The following is a 24989-nucleotide window of genomic DNA, read 5'->3' as shown; positions in this document are numbered from 1 at the left end:
GGCACTGATTGTTGAATTACACCTGTGTTGCCTGAGTGATGTCTGACATCCAGCTCCGGGGGGAATGTTATGTACTGATGTCTTCTGTTATTGCAAGATAATGCCTAACATAGACATTAAATCCAATCAATCCCAAATCAGTGTCAACATACAAATTTTTTAAATTATTCACATCCACCCATTTCTTGGTTATAATGGCATAATCATCCACTGTGTGTTTGTTATATTATTACAGTAAACGGCATTCAGTATAGCACTACCTACAGTAATATAGAGAATATAATAAAAACCATTTAATCCTTGGCAGATCCTTTTTTTGTATTTCTGAGATTGTTTATATCAGTTTAATTTGATATTGACTTGTAATGTAATAGTTTAATTGTATTGGAAAAAATATATTTTGCTTCCCAGATCTAGTGTTTTAGTGTGTTTATATATATAATTAATCAATTACAGAATATCGAATGCCTGACACATCGTAGGGTCTCCACTTCCAGACATTCAGAGCAAACGTTGACTGCATCGATCACACATTGCTCTTTCTCTCTGCAGGCACCAGACAAGAACCAACAGACTGTACTGATTACCTGAATGTTTACACTCTCTACTTATTGCACCCCTTTACTGTACAGTTAGCACATTTAACTTGTATATATCCACGTACATATTTACTATACATACTGTACACTATCTGCGCACATGTCAATAGAAAATCGTATTATACAGTATCTGTTCATAATAAGAATATGAATAAGAAAGCCTTTAATAGTCCCACAGTGGGGAAATTCCATCTCACAACAGCATAGCACAGCACAGTAAAGAAAGTAAAGCAACAGATAAAACATCCAGCAACAACTTGAATCAAGTTGGCACAATACGACACTGTACAGGTGGGCAGAGGGGAGTAATGGGTAGGGTTATATATTGAATATTGTACAAATATTGCAGAGTAGAGTAGATTTCTACATGACCACTCATGGTTATCAGTTGTGGTGTGGGAGATTGTTAACAGTGTTGATTATTATACAGTCTGATAGGAAGCAGGTAGGATAGATCTAATCTATTTGTTCCCCATTGCACTTCTTGTTAGACCCAACCTGCTTTTCGTTGCTTTGTATTTGTACTTGTGTAATGACAATAAATTTCAATCTAATGAATTCTAATCTAAAACTTACCGAAGTTGTCCTGTGTTGTGAGCTGTAGTAACACTTCCGTAACAGCGAGTGGCAGTAGGGAGTTATATAAAGCTCAAATTCCGCCCCTGCTTCAAAATATACCGACGAAGAAGATTAACCAACAACAGTGCTGCACTTGCAGAGGTACCTGATCGTGTTTGAGTTGTCCTCTTTTGACCACAATTTTCTTTGTTACAAAGATGTGACTCATTTCGTGGTTGTAGTGCGTGTTACTACATCTTTATAACTCAGTTTGCACGACCGGGTATTGGACGTTAGCTTTGCGGTGTAGCTAAGCTAACTAGAAGCTCGTGCAAGCTAAACAGATTGTAGTGGGCGTGGAGCCCAGCAGCACAGGCTTCATGCTTTGTTAAGAGATAAGTACCGTACTGTGCGGCACCTCACAGTTTTTTCTAGATTTCCCCCTCCTCATATTGCATCATCTCTCTGCAGATTCATCTGACCCACACAGCGTGGTACATATAAAGCAGTGCAGTAACCACGCTGTGAAAATGGACACAAGAGCCTTGAAGAATCCATATCGAGACTATGATGGGAGCCCTGCCTCCACACATGCGCTGTTTGACAGTCAGGGCAAGGTAATGCATGATACATGTGTAGCTAGGTGTATACCATAGTATTTATTGTCATCTTCACTACTTTACCTTCCTTTGTGCTCAGCTCACACCAGAGTTTGCACAGCGACTGAGTTGCAAGGTCAGCGAGCTTCTAGCTGTCATGGAAGATGGGCTGAAGTCTGCGGATCCACGAGACTGCACCATGTACACTGGCTGGGCAGGTGATGATGCCATATCCATCTCATATAAGTCAAATCAAACTGAAGAATGTGCACTGATGTGACAGTGTAGGTGTGAATGGGAGGATCTAAGGCAGTACAAGGACTAAGCATTGAATTGTTAATAATGTATAATAATATCCAAAATTAGTCATTTGTTTACTGCAGTAAGTTATGTGTTTGTCTCTGCCTACAGGCATTGCTCTGCTCTACTTGCACTTGCATGATGTATTCAGGGACCCCACCTTCCTTCAGAGAGCTCTAGATTATGTCAGCTGCAGTCTGAAGTGTCTGACCCGACGTCATGACGTCACCTTTCTGTGTGGGGATGCAGGGCCCTTGGCCGTGGCTGCTGTAGTGTACTATCGCCTGCAGAGGGGGCACGAGACCGACGAGTGCATCAACAGGTCACTTTACTATATGTAGTTTTTACTACATATGTGCATGGTCATGAAACGAACAAGAATATCTTATTTTGATTTGTTGTTCAACTATTTACTGTTTTGTAACCCAGACTGCTGCAGTATCACCAGACTGTGGTGACAGGTTCAGGTGGGCTGCCAGATGAGATGCTTTATGGGCGGATGGGTTATCTCTACTCACTCATCTTCATTAATCAACAGCTTGGGCAGGACAGGATCCCTCTGCAGTACATTCAACAGGTGGGGGAAGATGTGGAGGTAGTTTCTTCTCCTGAGTGTGCAGATTTAGGAGAAGGTTGACTACCTAGAAATACAGAGTTAGTAAATGACAAAAAAAAAATAAAAAAAAATCAAATTATATCAAAAAAATATCAGGTTTAGATTTTCTACTCTTTGCAGGTCACCCTCCAGGGATCTTTATTTATTATTATTTACTCATTGACGTCCAATGATTTTTTTTTATGTACGAAATGTAGACTGGTATTTGTTGTCTCCCTCATCAGATCAGTGAGGCTGTACTGGCATCAGGCGAACACCTCAGCAGGAAGTTCAGGATCCAGAATCAAAGCCCTCTGATGTACGAGTGGTATCAAGAGCAGTATGTTGGTGCTGCCCATGGCTTGGCTGGTATTTATTATTTCCTCATGCAGGTAAAATAAGCCTCTGGCTCTGTGTGTTGTGTTTTACTTAGAAATGAGCTTATCAACATGACCAGGGTTTTAGTTTGGAGAGTACATAATGTATATTGCAGAAATTATTTAAAAATGTCCATTATGACTTGCCAGAACCAAGTGGATTTTTTCAAACTGCCCATTTAGTTTAATTTGTGCCCTATAAGTTTTATTACTTTCACTGTGATGCTGCAGATATTAATGGCAAGAATTATTTTACGTCTCTGTTACACATATTTTTTCCACAGCCTGGCTTCGTCTCCATGGAGGAGCATGTGCACAGGCTGGTGAGGCCCAGCGTTGACCACGTCTGTCGCCTTAAGTTCCCCTCGGGAAACTACCCACCATGCATTGGGGACGATCGAGACCTACTGGTGCACTGGTGCCACGGGTCACCAGGGGTGATCTATATGCTCTTGCAAGCTCACAAGGTATTGATGCTTGTAACATGGCAGATCTATATTAATAAAGTAAAGTTAACAGAACATGGAATCGATTTTCTGTTCCTCTTCAGAGACATAGCGCCATCTTGTGGTGCATTTCTGATCAATTTCTGTTTTTATTTGCAAAGACAGCAGTGTTTAGTGCTGCTTTGCGGTGTTCTTTGAATTCCTGTGTGATACTAACTTATTCCAGGTCTTCGGTGCCTCCCATTACCTGGCAGATGCCCTGCAGTGTGGAGAGGTGGTCTGGAGGTTTGGGCTGCTGAAAAAGGGCTATGGGCTGTGTCACGGCGCAGCGGGTAACGCGTACGCTTTCCTGGCTCTCTACAGGCAAACCATGGACCCCAAGCACCTTTACAGAGCATGCATGGTGAGAGCAATCAAAAAAGACTTAATAATGTAATCAGTCTACATCGTCCACACGGCACAGTTGCCACATGACTGATCAAACAACTGGAATCCATCTTAATTAGTGAATATTTGATTAAAGCTTCAGCAGTTAGACTGGGGAGTTATAAAGCAAAAAGCAGAATTTCACACTGACCTCTAAAATAATTCCACTGCCTGGTTCTCTGCTGTTCAGATATTGTTGATAGGTTCTACTAATCATGCAGACATCACACACACACAAACACCTCTAGTGTTGCGTTACATGTCTGTCCTTGACCATTCTCTGACTTTAATGTAAAATGTGAGTGCCACAGAGCTAATCGTAGCACTGCCGGTCGCCAGCTTCAAAATCCAAAATGATTCCAGAAGCAGCGTCGGGTGAGAGGCACGGCCATTCATGCTCATTGACAGTGGGTCGGTTAGCTGTCGGTGCGAGTCAGCGTCAAAGTGGCCGGAGCCTGCTGGTAGCAAGCGCTCCCTGGATGCGCTCCAGGTGGCACGAGTCCCACGTGTACCTCCAATAATACAGGTCTATTCATAGAGGATGGAAATAGACTCCTCAGATGTCACATGCTCCCAGCGCAGCAGAGCGACACCGTGGCCATAATCTGACACCTCGACAGATGCTATAATTTCACTGTGAGGAGCACAGTTCGTAGCCGTTGTTGACATTGCTCGCTGTTCTCCTGAGACAGTGCAGATAGAGTGTGACCATGACATTGCCTCTCTCTGTTCCTGCTTGTCTCTACAGTTTGCAGACTGGTGTATGAACTATGGCAAACATGGATGCCGAACACCAGACACTCCCTTCTCACTTTTTGAAGGTAACACAGCGTGTCCCACTTGACAAACATGCCTGTTTATTACAATGCTTGGTTTGATTTTAGATGATAATCCAACAGTAAGGGGAGTTGTAACTATAAGCTATAGTTATATACGGTTATTCTGTATTTTGCAGACATTGTTTTTCTGACTCAAGCAGCATTTTTTTGTGTGTCTCATCATGCCTTGCATATAATGTGATATTGTAAAGTTCTAGATTATAGTTATAAATACATAATTTTGTTTTAATCTCTTTTACTTAAAGTGGTTGGTACAGCCACACAACCTGTACAGCATCATAACAGCAAGCCCAGTATTTGATGAAAGACACTCATGAATATTGCAAGTTGTTGTCATGGGAAATAGAAAACCTCCAAAAAGCCTCCAAGCCATTAATGAAACAATATTTATTTAGTTTGTTTGCTTTTCTGTTTCCACTTTGAGTGCCACTGCAGCACCTCTGGGTCTGTGTAGCAATAATGGTTATTATGTTATTTGTTGTCATCATCGCAAATGTAGTGGATAAACAAGTTTGCATTCCTGGTAATCAGTGGCATCAGCATTGTTAGAGATCTATTTGTATCTTTAAACTCAAAGGGAATGGCTACAGCATCAGAATGTGAAAGCTGTCTCACCGCGTGTCCTTTGTGTTCGCAGGGATGGCCGGCACCATCTACTTCCTGGCCGACCTCCTGCAGCCATTAAAAACAAGGTTTCCTGCCTTTGAGGTATAAACGTTTCCCCACAGGTAATGCTCACGATTTCCCCTCAACCACGCTCACTGCAAAGGATGTTAGCACGAAAAGGCCCGTTCTCCCGCTTTGGACATCATGCCATGCTTTCTTGCTATGTTCTACAGCAAAACCTATAATTGTTGTGACTAAATATGAAAGGTGAGGCCTCTGCAGTTTGCATATCTTAGTTCTGCTAATTTTTGATGTCTTCAAGGTGACAAAAACAAAAAAAGAAATTAACATAAACATACAGTGATTATACTGTAAAATAATGGGACAGCTAAATAATATTTTGTTATCAGATAACAGGTGTATATTTGTAAACGCCGTGTTGCTTAAGCTATAAGAAAGAGATGTTTCTTTTTTTGTTTTTTGTTTGTTTCATTGAATTTTAACCTACAGTAATAAAAAGCAAGCTGTGTAATGTGTCAAGGACAAAAACCCAGAGCGTCAACTGTTGTCTGTCTGTCCTTCACGCTGTCTGAGCAATAAACCACTTTTTTACAGCTGTTGCTCTGTTGTGAACTTCAGCAGCATCTTTTGTTGGTTTGACGTTTTTGTGCGGCAGCAAAGAAAAGCCACGAGAAGGCACCATAGACGTGTGCGCCTGAGCTCCACCATGCAAAGGACGTGCATTCCGAGTTCCACAGTGTGAGCAGTTTATGTAATAAACCAACCGAAGATCACTTTAAGGCATTTAGCCACAAATAACACTTATGAATGTGTAAAATCGCGCTCCTTACTCAACTTTCCAAATAAGGCTCCTGTAACCCCCCCCCCTAAAACCAAGTGGCCACTCAAGCCCACTGCCGTGCTAATGACCCAAGCGCTAGAGCTCCTGAACCTACAGAGGGTGTGTGTGTGTGTGTGTGTGTGTGTGTGTGTGTGTGTGTGTGTGTGTGTGTGTGTGTGTGTGTGTGTGTGTGTGTGTGTGTGTGTGTGTGTGTGTGTGTGTGTGTGTGTGTGTGTGTGTGTGTGTGTGTGTAAAAGCCGTTCACCTCGACAGAGCCAGCCCAGTGTAGGAGAAACAGAACACCTCCAGCAGCAGTAAGAGTAAAAATAGTGCTCAACTGTCCATGGGTGTGGTGGCGCAGACACGTCTTTCATTTCTGTTCACTTGCTCCTACAAATGTCCTTATGTTATGAACGTTACCCTGGCTCCTGAAGCCGATGACAAGTTGGACTGATTGCAGTCTGCAGTGTGAACAAAGCAGATAAATTATCTAATCTTACTTATGTAGTCACATCTGCATTTTAAAATTTGAATTTCATAGGTCCCAACTGCGTGTATCTTTGAGCTGATGACCAGTGCAAATCTAAATTGTCCCACTGGATAAGTTCATCTTGACCAAATGGTTTTAATTGACCTAGATGGACAATACAATAACATGCACCAACTTTCAGCAAGTAAGTATTTGTTTTTATTTCTTAATATAAGTATTTTAGAAACGTAATTCGCTTATTGCATTAAATTGTGTTTATAAATATAAATATAAAATATATAAAAAAGTCCAGCACACCAAACCATAATATAATTTATCATTAGTATAACAATGTAAAACAAATATATAAGATAAAAGATTACTATTTTTGTTCTTTTTATTGTAAATGTTACTTTTTACTTTCCTTTTTTTCAATATGATTCAGTTTCAGGGTAAATGCATTTCATTATTTGATCAAATGTATTCATTTTTTTATACATTTTTTACTGCATTAATTGGTGATTTTGCGATCAGCACCATGGAGAGCGCTGCAAAGGTGGAAATGTTGGTAAAGCAGCCTTGCACACATCTCTGTATAAGCCCCAGTATGTGCAGTGGAACCATTGACCCCACTGGTTCTTTTAGAACCACATGATTGTCTCATTCACATGCTAAAACCATATGTTGCTCATGGTTTGTTGCATATTGTCTAATTTTCAGAAAAGCCCTTTCTCTGATGATCTCCAAGTTTAAATTACAGGATATCAATTTCAACCACCATGTTCCAACTGACCTTAAACCTGCCTAAATGAAATCAACTTTTAAGATATTTTTCCCGGCTGCCGTTATTTAACCATAAGAGGAGGAGCACGCTCACCGTTTTAAAAATACCACCTTGTAAACTAGCTCTCTGGTCTTCGAGCTGTCCTGACCTTCGCCACAAAGGATATGAGTTTTCTGTTTTTTAATGAGCTCTCTTCACATTCCCTGCAAACAGATACCCTCTGTAATACAACAAAAGCATTTTTTTATTTTGAACAGAATCATTAAAGAATCTCGAGACGCAGTTGTTTTACCTTCTAAAAATAGCCCTGTCCCCTTCTAAAGGCCTACTCCCACTGCTCTGAGGACACCCAGCTCTCCTTTCCATTTGCCCTAAGAAAGTTAAAGATGTTCCAATGTGTCATCTGATCCATCCTATTAGCATACATGACGTCACGTGCCCGGGTTAAATAAGAGGGGGCTTTGACCATGGCTCAGGACCACTCTGTCTTGGGACTCCAGCTTCTCATCTCCTTTTCTTTCCGCTCCTGCAGCTCCTACCCTCCAAAATGGTGTGTACGATATTATGTGTTGGACATTTTGGGTGAGGCTCTATCGATGGAGTTACCTTTTCTTCAGACAAGAGGGCAATCTGTTTGGATACATCTTCAAAATAAGCCCAGATTTGGGACATTACTTGCATCACTGATATTTCGCTAGGGACTAAAATTTTTTGTCTTCATAAATTTTTAAAAAGCTTTTGAATTTTGAATGATTCCAAGTCTGAGATTATAACTTTTCACCCAGGACAACTGCCTCAAAGTACATCCATTAGGCTGGTATAGAATTGCAAGACACTTATCATTAATTGCACCATCTATAACATGTAGAAATGTGTTTTAGTGAGTTTAGGCCAATAAATTCTCTCTATTGTTAGGGACGTTACATAAGCTACATCTTGTCTGTGCACCCTGTACACTCAGTTAATTAATTTTTCCTAATTTCTTCATGTTCATGTATATCTTATATATATCCTTAAAAATTCATCTTTGTGTTTGTGCATTTGTTATGTGACAGACCGAGTTCTCAGCGGATCAGATTGAGGGTAAGTGAACAAACATGATTCACCATCCCTTATTAATAACTTCATGTGTGAGGAGTGAATGTAAGAATCCTGCTCACGCAGGGTAAGATTTACTGGCAACTAGTTGGACATTTTCAGCAATTAACACACTAAACAAACTACCAATGTAGCTGCAGACCTTAGGTCCAAAGCCAGTGCTAAGAGGTGGAAGTAAGGATATGCACCGTGGGGCATGCCATTCCACAGCCTTGTCCAGTTGTCGAGGGAGGCTTTCACAAATGTCTATTCTAAGCTAACCTAGCTTTGTTTTGCAAACGGAGTCAGAGGCGTTAACCCATGGGGAAGATTTTAAGACACAAGCTCTTTGGCATCTCTTCAGAGCAGAAATCTCAGCTGGGATTGTCTGGCACCATCCCGACCCTTTTGTTCAGCAATGGACTCTATAAAATGTCACGTGTTTTTTTTCTGGCTCCTTGTGTGGGCTTGTTTCTACTATTTTGACTAAATGTGCTACTTGAGTGAGTCAAAGGGTCCTTTTACTTTGTTCGTATAAAAGAAAAGTGCTTCTACTGCAGTATTGTAGTACTTTAATTCTACTCTACACATCTCCTTAAGTTTGCTGCCGGCGGAATTCATGCCACACAAGGTGTTCATTACTCTGCAGTCAGCATTCTCAGGTTTAATTTGAGCAGGGCCATTGGGGCCATGCCTCTTTATGGCCTGGGTCACTGTCAGGGTGTATCAGTTTGCTCGTGGTCACCCAAAATGCCTCCGACATGGGGGGGGGGGGTGGAGAATGACAGGTTCAGCTGCTCCCGCTGCTGCTTTTCAGAAATCACATAAGAGCCCTAATCTATGAAAGACCTCACTTTGATCCAACTTCCTGGTAAGATTCATACAAATAGATGACCTTTGCTGGAGGCCCCAGTTGGTACCTTCCTCAGCTCTGCTTGGGCACAGCTGTTGTTTCCAATTAGCTGAGAACAATGATGGAAGAATGCAGCTTCTGCAGTGTTACAGCACATATCTGCTATAGCTAAGATTGGAGCCGGTGGACATTTAAAAACGAAATGTCCCTCGGTGTATATATCCAGTGTTTAGCTGGGTGAGAGTGACTAACCACGCAAATCATTCAATCATTTTACTTGGTTCTTTGTAAATAATTTGTATTTTAACATTGTCCCTTTGACTCTTTCCTCCATCCTGACCAGACTTCAAGGAGGCTTTTGGTCTCTTTGACAGAATTGGTGACAGCCAGGTGGCCTACAACCAGGTTGCTGACATCATGCGCGCTCTTGGACAGAACCCCACCAACAAGGATGTTCAGAAGATTCTGGGCAACCCTTCTGCTGACGGTAAGACCCTAATGACTAGTATCACCAGTCAAACTGTCCTTTCTGTGACAAACCACAAAAGAAAGCAGCTTAAACGGATTAAAAAGTGTGGTAACGGTACCCTTTGTGTGACAAATGTAACCCAACAGACATGGCCAACAAGAGGATCAACTTTGATGCTTTCCTGCCCATGCTGAAGCAGGTCGATGCCCTCCCCAAAGGTACCTATGACGACTATGTTGAGGGTCTGCGTGTGTTCGACAAGGAGGGCAACGGCACAGTCATGGGTGCTGAGCTGCGCATCGTGCTGTCCACCCTGGGTGAGTGTCAAGTCACCCTCCCCAAATATAGAAGACACACAAATATAGCTTGCTATGCACTTACAGTGTGAGTGGCTGAAACTGACACCGACATGAATCTTTATGTGACTGCAGGAGAGAAGATGACTGAGCCTGAGATTGATGCCCTTATGGCCGGCCAGGAGGACGAGAACGGCAGTGTGCACTATGAGGGTAAGCTTCCATTTTCCCAGCATGCCTTCTTCTTCTCTTCTTTTTCTGGCCTTACACCAACATATTTGTTCTTGTTCCTGCAGCTTTCGTCAAGCACATCATGTCTGTGTAAGAGGCCAGCAGTTGAAGTGCTGAAGGACCTGTAGCTCGCCTACAGACAGCCTACGGTGTTCAGGACATCTACACTGTTTCAAAGACCAACCAAGGAAAGACAAGGACTATGTACAAGGGATGTTGAAGCAAACCCATCTTGTTGTTTATTTTGTTTTCCTTCACGTTTCATTTCAAACCCTCCTCCCTCGGGACATCTCTACGACCTCTCAACTGTAGACCCCTATCACTTGGCCCTCAGTGTCTCCACTCACCGCATGAGGTGAGGAACAGGGGGAAAAGGGGTGACCACTCATCAAGTGAGGGTAGATCCCTCCCATCCCACCGCCACCTCATTCAGTCACACAATCACTGGCCCAGCAATGCCAAAGGTGCTGGAGAATGGTTGAGGATTGACCGCCAAAAGTTTCCCAGTCCCCTGAAAAGTTTTATTTATTTTCACTCTGTTCATTTCAGAATAAACTTTTCCACTGTACATCCCAGCTGGGTTGGTTCTTGATCTTTCATTGCCCACATGCAGTTATATGCATGCTTTCATTATTAGTGTTAGAATTAAACATACATATTGTGCACAATGGTTCAATACTTACACTTAGCTTTTAATTTAGTTTCTTTGATTGGTATAATACCACTAAAAACATACCATAACAAGGTCATCTCATAAATAAAGTTGTAAATCAGTACATTCAATGGCTGACTTGTTGTATTGTGTAAAATTTACTTAAAAACTTTGTTCGTTAGTTATGCACTAAGACAATAGACATGTCCAGTTTTACTATTAAGTACTTTGAGTAGCCTGCCCCCCTATGGTTTTTTGCAGACAGAGAAACACAACACAGAAACACAGGTGCATTTAAATAATCCTGTGTATCCTTTTAGGGACTCGGATCTCGTTTTTCTGGTTGTACTATTTCTATCTCTTTTTTTCTCTCTTTGCTTGTATCATCACCTTTATTAACCTTCTCTCAATTTGTGCCAACATAACCAGCAATTAAAAAATAATTAATATCAGTCTGTCCAGTTTGATCTATTTCAATAAAATTACAGGCTGAGACAGTAGAGGACAAAAACAGTGAAAATATGAATCAAATTTATGAAGGATCACAGGAGGAGCGAGCTGTTGATCAATACTGGCCAGAGATACGCTTCTCAACTAATCAGAGCCTTTGGGGACGGAGCCTAAGATCCCGCAGTGTAGTGATGTGAAGTCCAACTCTTTTCACAGATTCTGCTCTTTTGGCTCGGCTCTCTTAAAAGAGTCTTGTGGATCCCAATAGGCTCCTGATTTATTATCATTCTGCGCTAATATTTTTACCGAACTTAACAATTATAAATAGCTTGTGTTTTTTTAAGAATTTTTATTCTATGTTTTCATAAAAGTCTTTTATATTAAGAAAAATAGTCACTACTGATGGCATTTTAATCAAACTATAGGTCTTAACATTATAACACTGTGTTTAGTGGAGGTTGACAGATATTTTCATTTTACAAAGTCTGCACTCAGGTTTGCTGTCTCCAATATTATTGAAATGCATCCAGATGCTGTTTCTTTTTCGGTTTTAGTTGATTTTTTATTTTTTTTCCCAAAGCGCTTGCTTTTAAATGTGTCTCCCTGTCTGTGTACCTGTACCACTACACTTGCTATCTTAGGATAGGATGTATGGGTTTTCAGCAGAGCTGAAGATTCGGCTCTCTTCTCGTTCGCTGCAACGCATCGGCTCTTAGAGCCAGCTCGTTCGCGAGCGACTCTTCAATAGACCGCAGTCTTAAAGTGTGTGCTCCCGCATACGGCGGACAGACACCACCGGTGACCCAGCAGCACACAGGCTGTCTGACGGTGGAAGAATAATGCTATCTCTATTCTGTCCGTTGGAAAAGCCTCAGCGGCGCTTGGCAGGTGCATCGATGGCTCCGCCAGTCTGTTGCAATAGTGGGCTCTCATTGGTTAGGACTGTATAACCCTGCAAATAATTTTGAACAATGCTTTTTAATTTTTACAATCTTGGTGCGTGTTCACAGATTATGCAATGCAATCCGACTGTTTACTTTTGAATATAGACACCTCTGAACATTAAATGCAATTGGTTAAGTCTTCATTTAGACTTTTAACTAATGAAACAGGGTATTGAGTCAACACTTTTTAAGAATGCATTTCCATTTGCAGAATGCATTTTCAAATTAAATGACCAAATAGCATATTGAATTGTCAATGGCAAAATGTATTGCCAGTTGAATAAAGACTACAAAAAAACATGACAATACAAAATGCAATTGATTAAGCTTTTATTTAACCTTAAATCAATGAAACTGGGTATTGAATTGTCTCTTTTAATATTGAATTGCAAAATGTAAATTGCATTTTCAAATTAAACGATATTGCATTGACAATTGACAAATGCATTGTAAATTGAATTTTGAGCCTGAGGGTCCCTACGGGAAGAACTGTAGGCGCTGAACTGGAAGAACTGCTTTGGGACTGACAGTGAATAGCTGACTGGTGGTCAGTGTATCATGTCACTTCCTGTTACTGACATTTGTTACTGTTACATTTCTTAAAACATCCTGATAATCTTTATAGTTATCTGGTCTTGCCTCTGCTAAATTAGTACCTAGGTTATATTTCCATTCTCTATTCCTGATACCCCTCCCTCCCACTGGTGGAGTGTTTGCCTCTATCCTGGATTGACAACGTTGACCAGAACAGTGGTCCTTTCTGATCTTAGGTGTTGTTGAGTGTTGTCTGTGGCTGCTGTTGCTCTACCTGAGGGGTTCTCTGTGGGTGACTTGGGTCGCGATGCCCTCCTGAAACTGAAGGTATGTTGGCTCCCTGGCTGCTAGGTTTATTCCCTCCATTTGATGGCTGGGTGTAGCGGCCGGGTTCCTCTCATCACCATGGTTTCAAGTGGCATTGTTCATGCACCAACGTCTGCCTTGCCCTTTTGCTGAATAATCTTGGGTTACAGCTTTACTAATCTTATAGTGAGACAAGAGGCTCCCTAAACTTAGTACTACTGTCTTTAACTGTTCACTATCACTATTAATAACTTTTGTATGTCACAGCTATTAAGTATTATGTGATCATCTGTAATAATATATATGCATAGGTGTATTTGCATATGATTGCACACCCCTTAATATTAATATAGGCACTTATTAATTTAACAGTTAACAACATTAGAGCAGTCGTTAAGAGAAGTATATATAAAACTGAAAAAGCTGTCCATCACAATCGACATTCAGCTTAATACATGCTTCTTGTCAAACTGCTAGGCAGGAGACACACACACAAACAAAAGTAGGAAAATAAGAGGCGGTTTTAAGACATCAGTGACAAAGATTTTAGTCCATCAAAAGCACAATATGTGAGCATAAACAAGTTTAGCCAACGAATTGCATATTGTTTGGACAGAACAAAAACTATTTATACATAAACAAATTATTTGCAGACCTTTTGGTGAAAGGTCTGCCTTGGAAACAGTATCTTCTCTCCACCTTTGGTTGGTCTCTAGTACTTTTACTAGAGTAATATTCATGAAGAAATATTCTTTTAAATGAAGGGAAAGATGACAAATGCAGCTGCAGCATACGTTCGCTGATTGTTTCTTTGTATTCTCAAAGTTAAAAAAAGGTAAAGTTCCACATACAAACACTACTTCAGAAAAACAAGCTGCAAACTTATTCCTGTCAGCTTACAGTTACCAAAAACATTGTAATAATGTGGAATTTTCTCCAAGGTTCAGCCAGATTCCTGCACAGCTGGAAAAAGGGGTCTTGTCTTCTCGAACAGGGCCTCAGACTGGGCAGCCTAAGTCACAAAGCCTATACTCCTAAAACAGGTGGTATGTGGGCGCACTGACTGCTGGGCTCTGTAGCTCTTCAGAAGTGGCACGGCTCATGCACCAATGCCTGTCTCACCCTTTTGGTGAACATGTTATTTTACAGTTTTACTAACTTTGCAGTGAACCACACACCAAAACACATCATTTTAATCTCAGTTGTACTGTTGTCCCTTTCTATTACCACTTTCATTTATGTTTGGTTATTATTGTTTTGGTGTAATATTCTGTGTAAGCATTATCTGATTGTGTCGTTACATATGAATAGGTGAATATGTATGTATTTATGTAACACAATTATTAATAATATTGTAGTGGATTACTTTAATTATTTCCATGAAATGTACTTAGTTATTTTATACATCCTCCCCCCACCTCCTAACCCAATATACCCACATGCCCAAACACACATACACTCACCTTGTCCTCCAACTCTGAGGTTGACATCAGAAATGTTCATAAAGGACTACAATAAAAACCACAAACCATTATTCAAGAGTATATACATAGACATGGTTTATATTTATACACAAAATAAGCATGGTACAAGTGCAATTTAAACAACATAATTTGAAATGAGCAGTGTGGACAATCTACAGAGCTTTTTGACATGAAAACTTATTGAGACATCAAAGTCAATCTTTGGCTTGAAAAGCAGTCTCCTTTTAGTGACCGACCCCAGAGCTTTTCCACACATTTCACACCTGTAATGTGTCTCTCCACTGGTGTAATTTTAAACTTGTGAGCCAAGGGAACACTTTTCTGCAATGTTCACGTGAGAATTCTTTACAATGTGAATATATTGGTGTCTCAGTAAAATACTGCGCTGAGTGAATGCTTTACCGCACTGTATACATGAGTAAGGTTTCTCTCCAGTGTGAACACGTTTGTGTCGCAGTAAGTAGTGAAGCCAAGCAAATGCTTTACCACACTCTTCACATGAATAAGGTTTCTCACCAGTGTGACCACGTTGGTGTGTACGTAAGCTACTGCGCTGAGAGAATACTTTTCTGCATTGTTCACATGAGTAAGGTTTTTCTCCAGTGTGAACACGTTGGTGTGTTTGCAAGTGCCTAAGCGTAGAGAATGCTTTTCCGCACTGCTCGCATGTGTGAGGTTTCTCTCCAGTGTGAACACGTTGGTGTGTACGCAAGTGACTAGGCGTAGAGAATGCTTTTCCGCACTGCTCGCATGTGTGGGGTTTCTCTACAATGTGAACACGTTTTTTGTGTGTACGCAAGTGACCAAGCGAAGAGAATGCTTTTCCGCACTGCTCACATGTGTGAGGTTTCTCACCGTTGTGAAGATGTTGGTGTGTACGTAAGTTACTGAGCTGAGAGAATGCTTTTCCGCACTGCTCACATGAGTAAGGTTTTTCTCCAGTGTGAACACGTTGGTGTTGATGTAAATTACTGAAGTTAGCAAACTTTTTTCCACACTGTTGACATGTGAGAGGATCCTTTCCAGTGTGAACACCTTTATGTAACAGTAAGTAACTGGCCTGACGGAATCTTTTTCCGCACTGTTCACATGAGTGAAATTTCATGCCTGTGTGAACGCGTTTGTGCGAACGTAAGCTACTAGGGTGAGAGAAAACTTTTCCACACTGTTCACATGAGTATGGTTTCTCTCCAGTGTGAACATGTTGGTGCGTCATTAGGTGACTGAAGCTTGAAAATGCTTTCCTACACTGTCCACATGTGAAAGGTTTCTCTCCAGTGTGAACGCGTCTGTGTTTCAGTAAGTTAATGAGCTGAGTGAACGTTTTTCTACACTGTTCACATTTGTAAGGTTTCTCTCCTGTGTGAATACGCTGGTGTGTGCGTAAGATACTGGGCGTAGTGAACATTTTTCCGCACTGTTTACATTTATCAGGTTTTTCTCCTGTGTGAACACGTCTGTGTCCAAGTAAGTGAGCGAGTCGACTGAACGTTTTTTTGCACAGTTCACATTTGTAAGGTTTCTCTCCTGTGTGAACACGCTGGTGTGTGCGTAAGTTACTGAGCGTAGCAAACATTTTTCCGCACTGTTCACATTCATGAGGTTTCTCCCCAGTGTGAACACGTTTGTGTGAATGTAAGCAACTGAGCCGAGAGAACGCTTTTCCACACTCTCCACATGAGTAAGGTTTTTCTCCAGTGTGAACACTTCGGTGTGTACGTAACTGACTGGGGTGAATAAACGCTTTTCCGCACTGTTCACATTTGTGAGGTTTCTCTCCAGTGTGAACACGTTGGTGTGAATGTAACTTACTGAGCAGAGAGAATGCTTTTCCACACTGTCCACATGAGTAAGGTTTCTCTCCTGTGTGAACAGTTTGGTGTGCACTTAACTTACTGGGGTAATTAAACTCTTTTCCACACTTTTCACATTTGTGAGGTTTCTCTCCAGTGTGAACACTTTGGTGTGCACGTAACTGACTGGGGTAATTAAACTCTTTTCCACACTTTTCACATTTGTGAGGTTTTACTCCAGTTTTAACCTGTTGGCGTACCAGTAAGTAACTAGCATGGGAGAATCCTTTTCCACACTGATCACAGTTGTATGGTTTATCTCCAGAGTGAATCCTCCGACGATTCTTTGGCTCAGATAGTCTGGTGAAGGCTTGGTTACATTGTTGACAGGTATACAGCCTTGAAGCGTTTCTTCCTTGGTGTTTCTAAAGTGAAAAAAGAGGAGAAAATAAAATCTCAAAACTACAATACCACACATTCTGTCATTCCAAACAGCAGAGGGATGAAACATGGACCTCAACTCAGGAGGGCTTTTTCAATCACACAGACAGGGTTTGAGCATAGCTGACATGTATTTCTCTCTCAATTTATCTATTTAGGATTGTTTAATAGTGCAATAATCACATACATTTAGAACTTTTATTTTTCAATCACAATTTATGCAACACAAAATGTTGCCATTTGTTTTTCAATATTTTTTGTTGTTGTGTGTTTGAACCGCAGGGCAAATATGTGGTCTTTACACTATATGTAACATGGACGTGACACTAAAGGCGGGGTACACCCTGGACAGGTCGCCAGTCCATCGCAGGGCAAACATGTACCATGTTATATATTATTATATGTATACTGTGTCTGCAGCACTTCTGAATAATCAACGATCTGTTCTGGTCATGTTTACAGTTTGCAATGACTGTTCTATAACCCTTGTATTTTGGCAGAGTCGTTGTCTAAGGAATGTCTAGGATAGACTCCAGTTAACAGACATTTACTTTTGAGTAAACACTTATTGTTGGCCACTGGTATCAGGCCAGAAGTTGGAACGAAACCAGATGTCTAGCTGACGTAGGTTCAGCGTCTATAAGTTTGTGCCTCAGCCTAAGAGGGGCAGAGCCCCACGGGCCGATGGATGACTTGTTGCCTGGGACGTTGGAGTTCTCAGCCTGACACTCCTGCAGGAGACCAGGCAACCTCTCGCCACGCCAGTCTTGTTAAATATTTAACGTTTAATGTTTAATATTATGTCACCACTTGTAATAAAGTCAAACTGTATCTGTTTAAGCGTTAACGTAGTAGTGGTTTAAGTTAGTCTATTTCAGTCTGGCAGCTGCAAATATACTACAGTGGCTATAGCATCCACAAATCCACCCTCTACATCTGGACATACGGAATGTTAACTGTTATTAAAACATGGTTTTCTCGCGAGACATCCTCCATGCTCAAGATAAGGAGGCCAAAGGCCCTTTTGTCTTATGAAACACACGTTTCCAGAACTCCAGGTTTGCCAAAGAAGACCATGGATACACTTAGGGTGACACTACTTTTAAATCTTAACTTAGATGTTCAAATAAAGTACCAGAGAGAGAGTATGGGAAGACCCCATTTGCAAGTGTCTGTTCAGTTAAAGCTGGTAATTTCACTCTTTATTGGCACACATTCATTGACATTTCTTTGTCTGTTTATCTATTGCTGGTTATTTCATGTTTACTGTTTACTCATCCAATGTTTTTGTCTGCATATATTCAGATCATTTTATTCACATATCCTGTAGTAGTAATATAATGAAATGTCCTACTGATGGAGTGACTCGGGCTACTGGGGGGGGACTGATTGCAAAGATATTTAAAGCACCAGAGTCTCAGTATTTTAATAGACACCCTCCTATCACTGCCCAATAAAAAAACAAATCCATCAGATACAAACAGGGCATACCACACTTATTACCGTACATCCCAGACTATAGGCTGCAACTTTTTTTCAGCACTCTGAACTCTGCGGTTTAAAATATGTTGCAGGTAATTTTTACTGGCTCACAAGCTACATGCTGCTGAGTGTGGTCAAGATGTTTTCACCATGCAGATCCGACTGAAAGCGGTTGAGGCGTGCTGCGTGTTGTATGCACCCTTAGTCATTGCTGTGCGTTAGCGTTAGGCATACGGATTATGCTTTAGGCTTATATTTATATAAGTATGTTATATAAGTGTATAAGATAATAGCTTTGAGCAAAGATCCCGAAGACCATTCCCTTTGTAACAATACAAAGCCACAAAGACATTTTTTGTGAAGAACTGTTGACCTTCCGATAGAGAAAAGCACTGTGTTAGGCTAAGTATGTAGCCAGGTGTGCAATAAAGGTGGCTGACTGAGTATGGTTTACCCTGTGTGTGTTCAACAATTAGTCTCATAATGGCAGAACAACAGAACAGAACAACCTCCACCGGCATGCAGCCAACAAGGTTTCACTCTAATTCCTTCCAGGCAAAAACAGACACCAGTAGCTTCCTTACAGATGTTTATATCTCTCCAGTTCAACCTAACTGACCTGCAGCTGCATCTACTTGAACTTGAATATCTTCAAGTATAGAAGTGTTGATCAATGTATGGAGATGGTTGGTTTGTTTTTTTGGTCAGGTTTTGTACAGTAAAGTTTTCCAAATGTTTTATTTAACATACTTTCTGTATCCACTGTGGCACTGGACTGCTTGCTTTCATCACTGAGAAAAATCACAAAAGTAGGTATTTTTCTACATGGCCTTCCATTAGAAGAAAATACAATACACTGTCAATATAAAGCATTATTTAAATTTGTAGTCATCTGTGTCAAGGTTAATGAATGTAGTTATAGGTTTTAAGATAGTGGTTGCAAATGTCTTTCTGGATATGCCAATATGAAGTAGAGTCAGTGATTCTGAAAGGGCCTGCTTACATGTACAAAGATATGTATTTTTTTATGAAAAAAGACAGGGTGACTGATTAATGCTACTTTAGTTCATTTAGCCTCTTCAGACAGAGTCAGAAGTGTCTCACCTGGTCTAAAGACAAAAAGTACTGGACTGCTGTTGACTGCTCCAATGTTATGTTCTCTGATGAAAGCAAATTTACTTTGTAAATCAGGGTCCCAAAGTCTGGAGGAAAAGAGTAGAAGCACAGAATCCACATTGCTTGATTTGGTCCACTGTTTTCTGAGGTCAAAAGTCAACACAGCTGTACACCAGGACGTTTTAAAGCACTGCATTTTTCCACTACCAACTTCATGAAGGTGCAGATTTAATGTTTGAACGGGACTTGCTCTCATAAGACCTGAGCAGTGCCACAGACTGATCCACTCATGCTACACCACACTGATGCAGTGATTCAAGCAAAAGAAGCCACAACTACAGTACGAATTGAGTGCTGTACATGCTCATACTTTGCAGGTGGCCAAGATTTCTAAAAATCCTTTTATTTGTACTGGTATTAAGTAATATTCTAATTTTCTAAAATAGTGAATTTGGTTTGTGTCCCATACACCAAACGACCCCAGGTACCTCGTAACAGCAGTTTCGAAACAACAAATTGTCTTGTTTCTGCTCAGATGGCCAGTTTTCATTTGGAACCACTAACATATCGCAGCACCTAAACTATTAGCATTTTCCCTCATGCTGCTCATAACTCACTCCAAAACAGTATCCCCCACAATGCTCAGCAAACCAGACCTCTGAGCTGCTGCAATATCGTTTATACCGTACATGCCACATGTCATATAGTGTACATGCCATGGCATCTATGATGTTTTTACCGTGGCATGTGCCGCAGATGCTGTAGATTTTGTGGCATGTGACACAGCATCTAGTGGCAGGTGCCAATGCTGCAAATTGCGCTCGGTCCAACTGTTAATGTATACGCTGAGCTCCCCTTTTTCCTTCTATCTCTTCTATCCAGTGACCTGCCATCATCATCCATGTTTAACTAACATTGTCTCCTTCCCTTCAGTAGTTGTGCTTCTTTTTCTCTCTATCTACTTTCTATCTATCTCTTCCCTAGCCTACAGGTATCATCGGACTCAGACACACGCATCTAAATGTTTTCAGCAACTTTGAGCATATTTCTGAAGAATGATCAGTTAGGTCGCTGTAGCCCCTAACACACAGTTAGCCGTTTAATTTGCTGCCATTTAGCCTGCTACAATATGTCTCAGTCTAACAAACACGTGATCAGTTTCCTTCAGCAGAGAACAAAAGCTTCTTTATTCTGGAGAGTAGCGTTTATTTTTGTCCACACATCTACAGCCTGGTTTCCTCTTTTCTGTCAAAGAAAATTTACATCGTTGCATTAATGCTGCTGTTATTCGGTTTTAGTTGCTAATCAGTACCGACCTGTTGGTCAGTGGGACCAGAGGGATCGAGGTCCTGCTGCTCCTCCTCACCTCCGCTAGTGGACCGGTGCTGCTCGGTTAAACTCAGGTCCTGCTGCTTCGTATCGCTCTTGTTTTGGTCTTGATAAACGTCCACGGCTTCTTTCATCTCGAGTTTGCACTGATCCATTTTGACCCGTCGCAAAATTTCAGCAGCTCTATGCTCTGTCTGTGGCGTCCAAGATGGCGGAACAAACACACCAGGTCTCGGGCGCACTCTTTCTTCTTCGCTGGTGTTTTGCGTCACCGGCCTCCTTAAGGTTCATTACCGCCACCTACCACCAACAACCCCTTGTCTGCTGAGTGACCCAGTCATGTAAATAATGCAGCAGTATGTTACAGCTTCTCCCTGTGTCCTCGTCACCAACACATATCTTGAGCTAACACCTTCCACATGTCTCTCACCATTGTCTCCATTTCTCTGTTACATTTTCTCTACACCCTTAATTTAATAATTAAAGAACCTGCTCAAACGACCCAACATGTTTCACATCTTCATCACAGTTGCTGAAAATTTCAGAGGTTACATTAACACACAAGTAAAAAAGCTAAACCTTGGTTCCAAACCAACAAAATTAATGTTATGAAGTGGCCAGCCCAATACCCGGACCTTAATACAATCGAGAATTTGTGGGGTAATATAAAAAAACTGGTTGTAAAGCAAAACCAAGAAACGCAAATGAATTGTGGAATGTGGAGTGGAATAACAGATGCAAGGTGCCACAGATTGGTTGACTCCATGCCACACAGATTAGATTAGTGATTCACATGATTGCTAAATCCTAGAACCAAAAATGTTTGTACAAATAATTGCGATTGTACAGTCAACGGCAGGTGCTGCTATTTTTTTGAACACACGACTTTCAACTAATTGCCCAGTTGCACATCTTTAAGAGTGTGCATATCATGAACGCTGGGTCTTGTTTGTTTCCTGAGAATCTACTGCACCTACCGGTAACTTGTTTGCCATGCAGCAATAAGAAATATACTAAAAACCTGGATTATTCTAGTAAGTTACATACATCTACTACTGTTATTTTGAACACTACTGTATAAGACATAAAGACTATGATGGCAAATGCAGCCTAAACAGCACATAATGGAAGTGGACCTAAGTTTAACATATATGTTAATAATCCAAGGTTTGCTGTCTTTTTTACTCAATATTTAATATACAGTAATACAGAGATATAAAGATAATGTTTGTCTTGTGTTGTTGCAGGAACTTCTGCTCTATGTGTTCGCTACACTAAACCATCGTATCCTAATCTTTAGTGGAAAGGGAGACTGCATGTACTGTAGTGAAAGCTCTGATTTCATAGCTCGGGTAGATTCTTGTCCAGACGTCATTCAGAGAATTTTCTGAAGAAGCTGCTCTTAGACTTTCTTCATCCAACCTGCTTAAATCTACATAAGCACTAGATCCACCTGAAACGTTCAACAGCCACAGATTGGACCCCCACTGCGCCACATCGCCAGGGCAAGAGTGTGTAAATAGGATGTTGATAACTATATCTCCCAGCGACACTGTGTGTCCGGTTCAGCCCCACAATTGTACTAATCACAAGTTTAGTGTTTTTCCTGATGCATCCGGTAGCTCCTGTAAATATGCACATATGTGTTTGCCCTTTTCTGACTCCAGGAAGGAGGCAGTACCGCACTCCCCCTCCAGCTTGTGCCATGTTTTACTTCAGCATAGATCATTGCACCTCTGCATTGGCTTTCCTCCAGCTTTCTCAGTTGTTCTCTCAGTCACAGATACTCAGCGAATGCCTTCATCTGCCTCAAGAAGCTCCCACATTTTTTTATTTAATTGAATTTGAAATGTGATCTCTGTGAAATAATGTGCATGTCATATGCAGAACGATTTGTCAAGCAGTTCTAATGCTTCTTTACCTTTTTGCTCAGCCTGCTTAGCTGAATTGTCAGTGCAAAATGCATTTTCAAATTGAACGACAATATTGCATATTGAATTGCCAATTGACAAATGCATTGCAAATTGAATTTTGAGTCTGAAAAACTTGTCCTGCCTGTGCTGCTGCTCAACGCTTAACTTTACTTCTACTGTAAGGTACTGGAAACACCTGTGTTTACTGGAGTGAGCAGAGGAGCCGTGCAGGAATTCACATCTGTGTTGTTATGCTTTTCCAGGCCACCAGGGGACAGACAACCATCAGAGAGGAGGGTAATGTGCTCGTGAGCTATCCACTGGGTAGATGAGGCTGCCGTCCAGTCGTCTGCTTCTTTTACATAGCAATAGATAGTAGGGTACAGAAATCAGAATGTTTTCATACATCACATGTATTTTTTTCTGTGTAAATATTAAATATTATCTTTATTCATTTTTTTTATTTCTATGAAGTTAGTGTTTGTAGTTTTTTGGTATCACCTCTGTCTACTAACGTAGGCCAGTCCTAGTCTTTATAGACCCTCCTGTGTAAATTGTTATGTCAGTTATGTTTGGTCAAGGCTAGAGTTATTGTTATAAAGACCTCACACCATTTTGTTCAATCTTTGTGTGATCCTACTGAATTTTGTAGTATTGTTAATTTCAGTTAGGTTTTACAGTTAGTTGTAGTTTTATAATTTCTTGCTTTTGTACCTGAATTTCCTGAGCCTTACTGTTTGGTCCATGACAGTGCACACATATTTATAAAGTTCCCACTTAGTGGTTGTGCCTGGTTCATTTGACATGATATTTGACATGCAGCCATCAGGAAAGGACTCTGGACCAGTAGCAGATTTATGGATTCTGGACCAAACTGTCAGGACTCGGGCAGGCGGCGGACCCACATGCACAGCACGGAGGCGGGATTATGATCAAACAGAGGTTTATTCTTCACGGCAGGGTCAGACGGTCCAGGTCATACACACAAGGGTCACGGCAAAAATACAGGCAGGGATCAGGCAAACTCACGGTCAGTAGTTAGTCCAGGGTCAGGCAGGATACACAAGGCAAAACAGGAACACGAAACACGGGAAACTCGGAACACTCATGAAACTCGGGGACTCACAAGGAACACTGAAGAAACACGAACGAAACTCAGAACTCTCAGGAAACACGACAATCTGGCGGAGAACTAAGGACACAGGTGGTGGTTAAATACACGGAGACTTGATTACCGATTACAGACAGGTGAGGTGAATGAACTAGGGAGTGAGCAATGAACTGACAACGGGAAGTCTACAAAATAAAACAGGAAGTAGTGTGACAACAGGACATGGCGTGAAACATGACAAACAACAGGACATGGCGTGAAACATGACACAAACCACTGTTTGAGGAACCACAGCACAAAACCTAGAAAGGGATTTAGCTGTGATTTCCCACATGTCTTTGTTAAAATTATGTTTGACTGATTTTATCCTACTCTATTTATTATTGAGATTTATTGTGTTGTAAATGTTCAGTCACATTTTCGCTCGTCAGTGACAAAAAAGGCAAAAAAGGCAAAATTAGGCAAAAAAGTTAATACTGAGACTAGCTTTTAGGCATTAAACAGTTTCCGGGACAAGTCAGATTTACATTTATATTGGCATTAATGACAACAAAATATATGACCTATAGTTTCTTTTTACATATTTTCTGCATATAGGTTAAGTTGGATAGGTTCTGATGCAACCCCTATCTGGGGGGATTGAACCCACAACCTGAGCATGAACGCTATGCACCACGGCTGGGGCCCACATATTTTCTACATATAATTATATATAATCATACATATAGTAACAGTACTAAAAGATATTAAAAGTGGTAAAAATGTTGCAGCAATATTGAGTCGTAGATCTAAGTCCTAGTCCTGTCATAGAGTTAAACAGTCACGATCAACGATCGCTGTAAAGAGAATTACAATGATTATTTCCGTTTTATTTTACACAAAATCTAAAAGAAGTGGCATTACTACAACGCCTAGAAAACGTGTAGCGGATCATATTTACAAGTTGACCTACCATGAGTGGAAGGAGCTGCCAGAAATGGGGTCTGCATCGATGATGCTGGTACGGGAAGTGACCGGTGACAAAGAGAAAGTTGGTGTGGAAACTGCGGAGAGGGAGCAGTCAGTGCTA

The 24989-nt window shown here is 41.0% G+C and overlaps 3 protein-coding genes across 3 annotated transcripts; 2 read left to right on the top strand and 1 right to left on the bottom strand.

The window, feature by feature from the left end:
* The first annotated feature begins 1208 nt into the window (after nucleotides 1-1208).
* On the top strand, nucleotides 1209-5959 carry lancl1 (LanC antibiotic synthetase component C-like 1 (bacterial)). The gene is made up of 10 exons (XM_029134589.2): nucleotides 1209-1319; nucleotides 1629-1774; nucleotides 1857-1974; nucleotides 2168-2378; nucleotides 2486-2633; nucleotides 2897-3043; nucleotides 3313-3495; nucleotides 3701-3877; nucleotides 4649-4721; nucleotides 5377-5959. Exons 2-10 carry the CDS (start codon nucleotides 1688-1690, stop codon nucleotides 5451-5453), a joined length of 1221 nt encoding a protein of 406 aa, XP_028990422.1. The 5' UTR covers nucleotides 1209-1319; nucleotides 1629-1687; the 3' UTR covers nucleotides 5454-5959.
* Nucleotides 5960-7861: 1902 nt separating this feature from the next.
* mylz3 (myosin, light polypeptide 3, skeletal muscle) lies at nucleotides 7862-10682 on the top strand. The gene is made up of 6 exons (XM_029134902.3): nucleotides 7862-7989; nucleotides 8495-8522; nucleotides 9713-9856; nucleotides 9985-10155; nucleotides 10270-10347; nucleotides 10431-10682. Exons 1-6 carry the CDS (start codon nucleotides 7987-7989, stop codon nucleotides 10457-10459), a joined length of 453 nt encoding a protein of 150 aa, XP_028990735.1. The 5' UTR covers nucleotides 7862-7986; the 3' UTR covers nucleotides 10460-10682.
* A 4100-nt stretch (nucleotides 10683-14782) lies between these two features.
* Nucleotides 14783-21153, bottom strand: LOC114845761 (zinc finger protein 260-like). The gene is made up of 2 exons (XM_029134170.3): nucleotides 20884-21153; nucleotides 14783-16953 (listed from the first exon to the last, which is right to left on the bottom strand). The coding sequence occupies exons 1-2, from the start codon at nucleotides 21049-21051 to the stop codon at nucleotides 15028-15030; spliced, it is 2094 nt and encodes a 697-aa protein (XP_028990003.1). The 5' UTR covers nucleotides 21052-21153; the 3' UTR covers nucleotides 14783-15027.
* Between the last annotated feature and the right edge of the window lie 3836 nt (nucleotides 21154-24989).

This window comes from Betta splendens, chromosome 2, assembly GCF_900634795.4.
Source record: "Betta splendens chromosome 2, fBetSpl5.4, whole genome shotgun sequence".
Classification (NCBI taxonomy): domain Eukaryota; kingdom Metazoa; phylum Chordata; class Actinopteri; order Anabantiformes; family Osphronemidae; genus Betta; species Betta splendens.
This window is presented reverse-complemented; position numbering and strand designations above follow the sequence as displayed.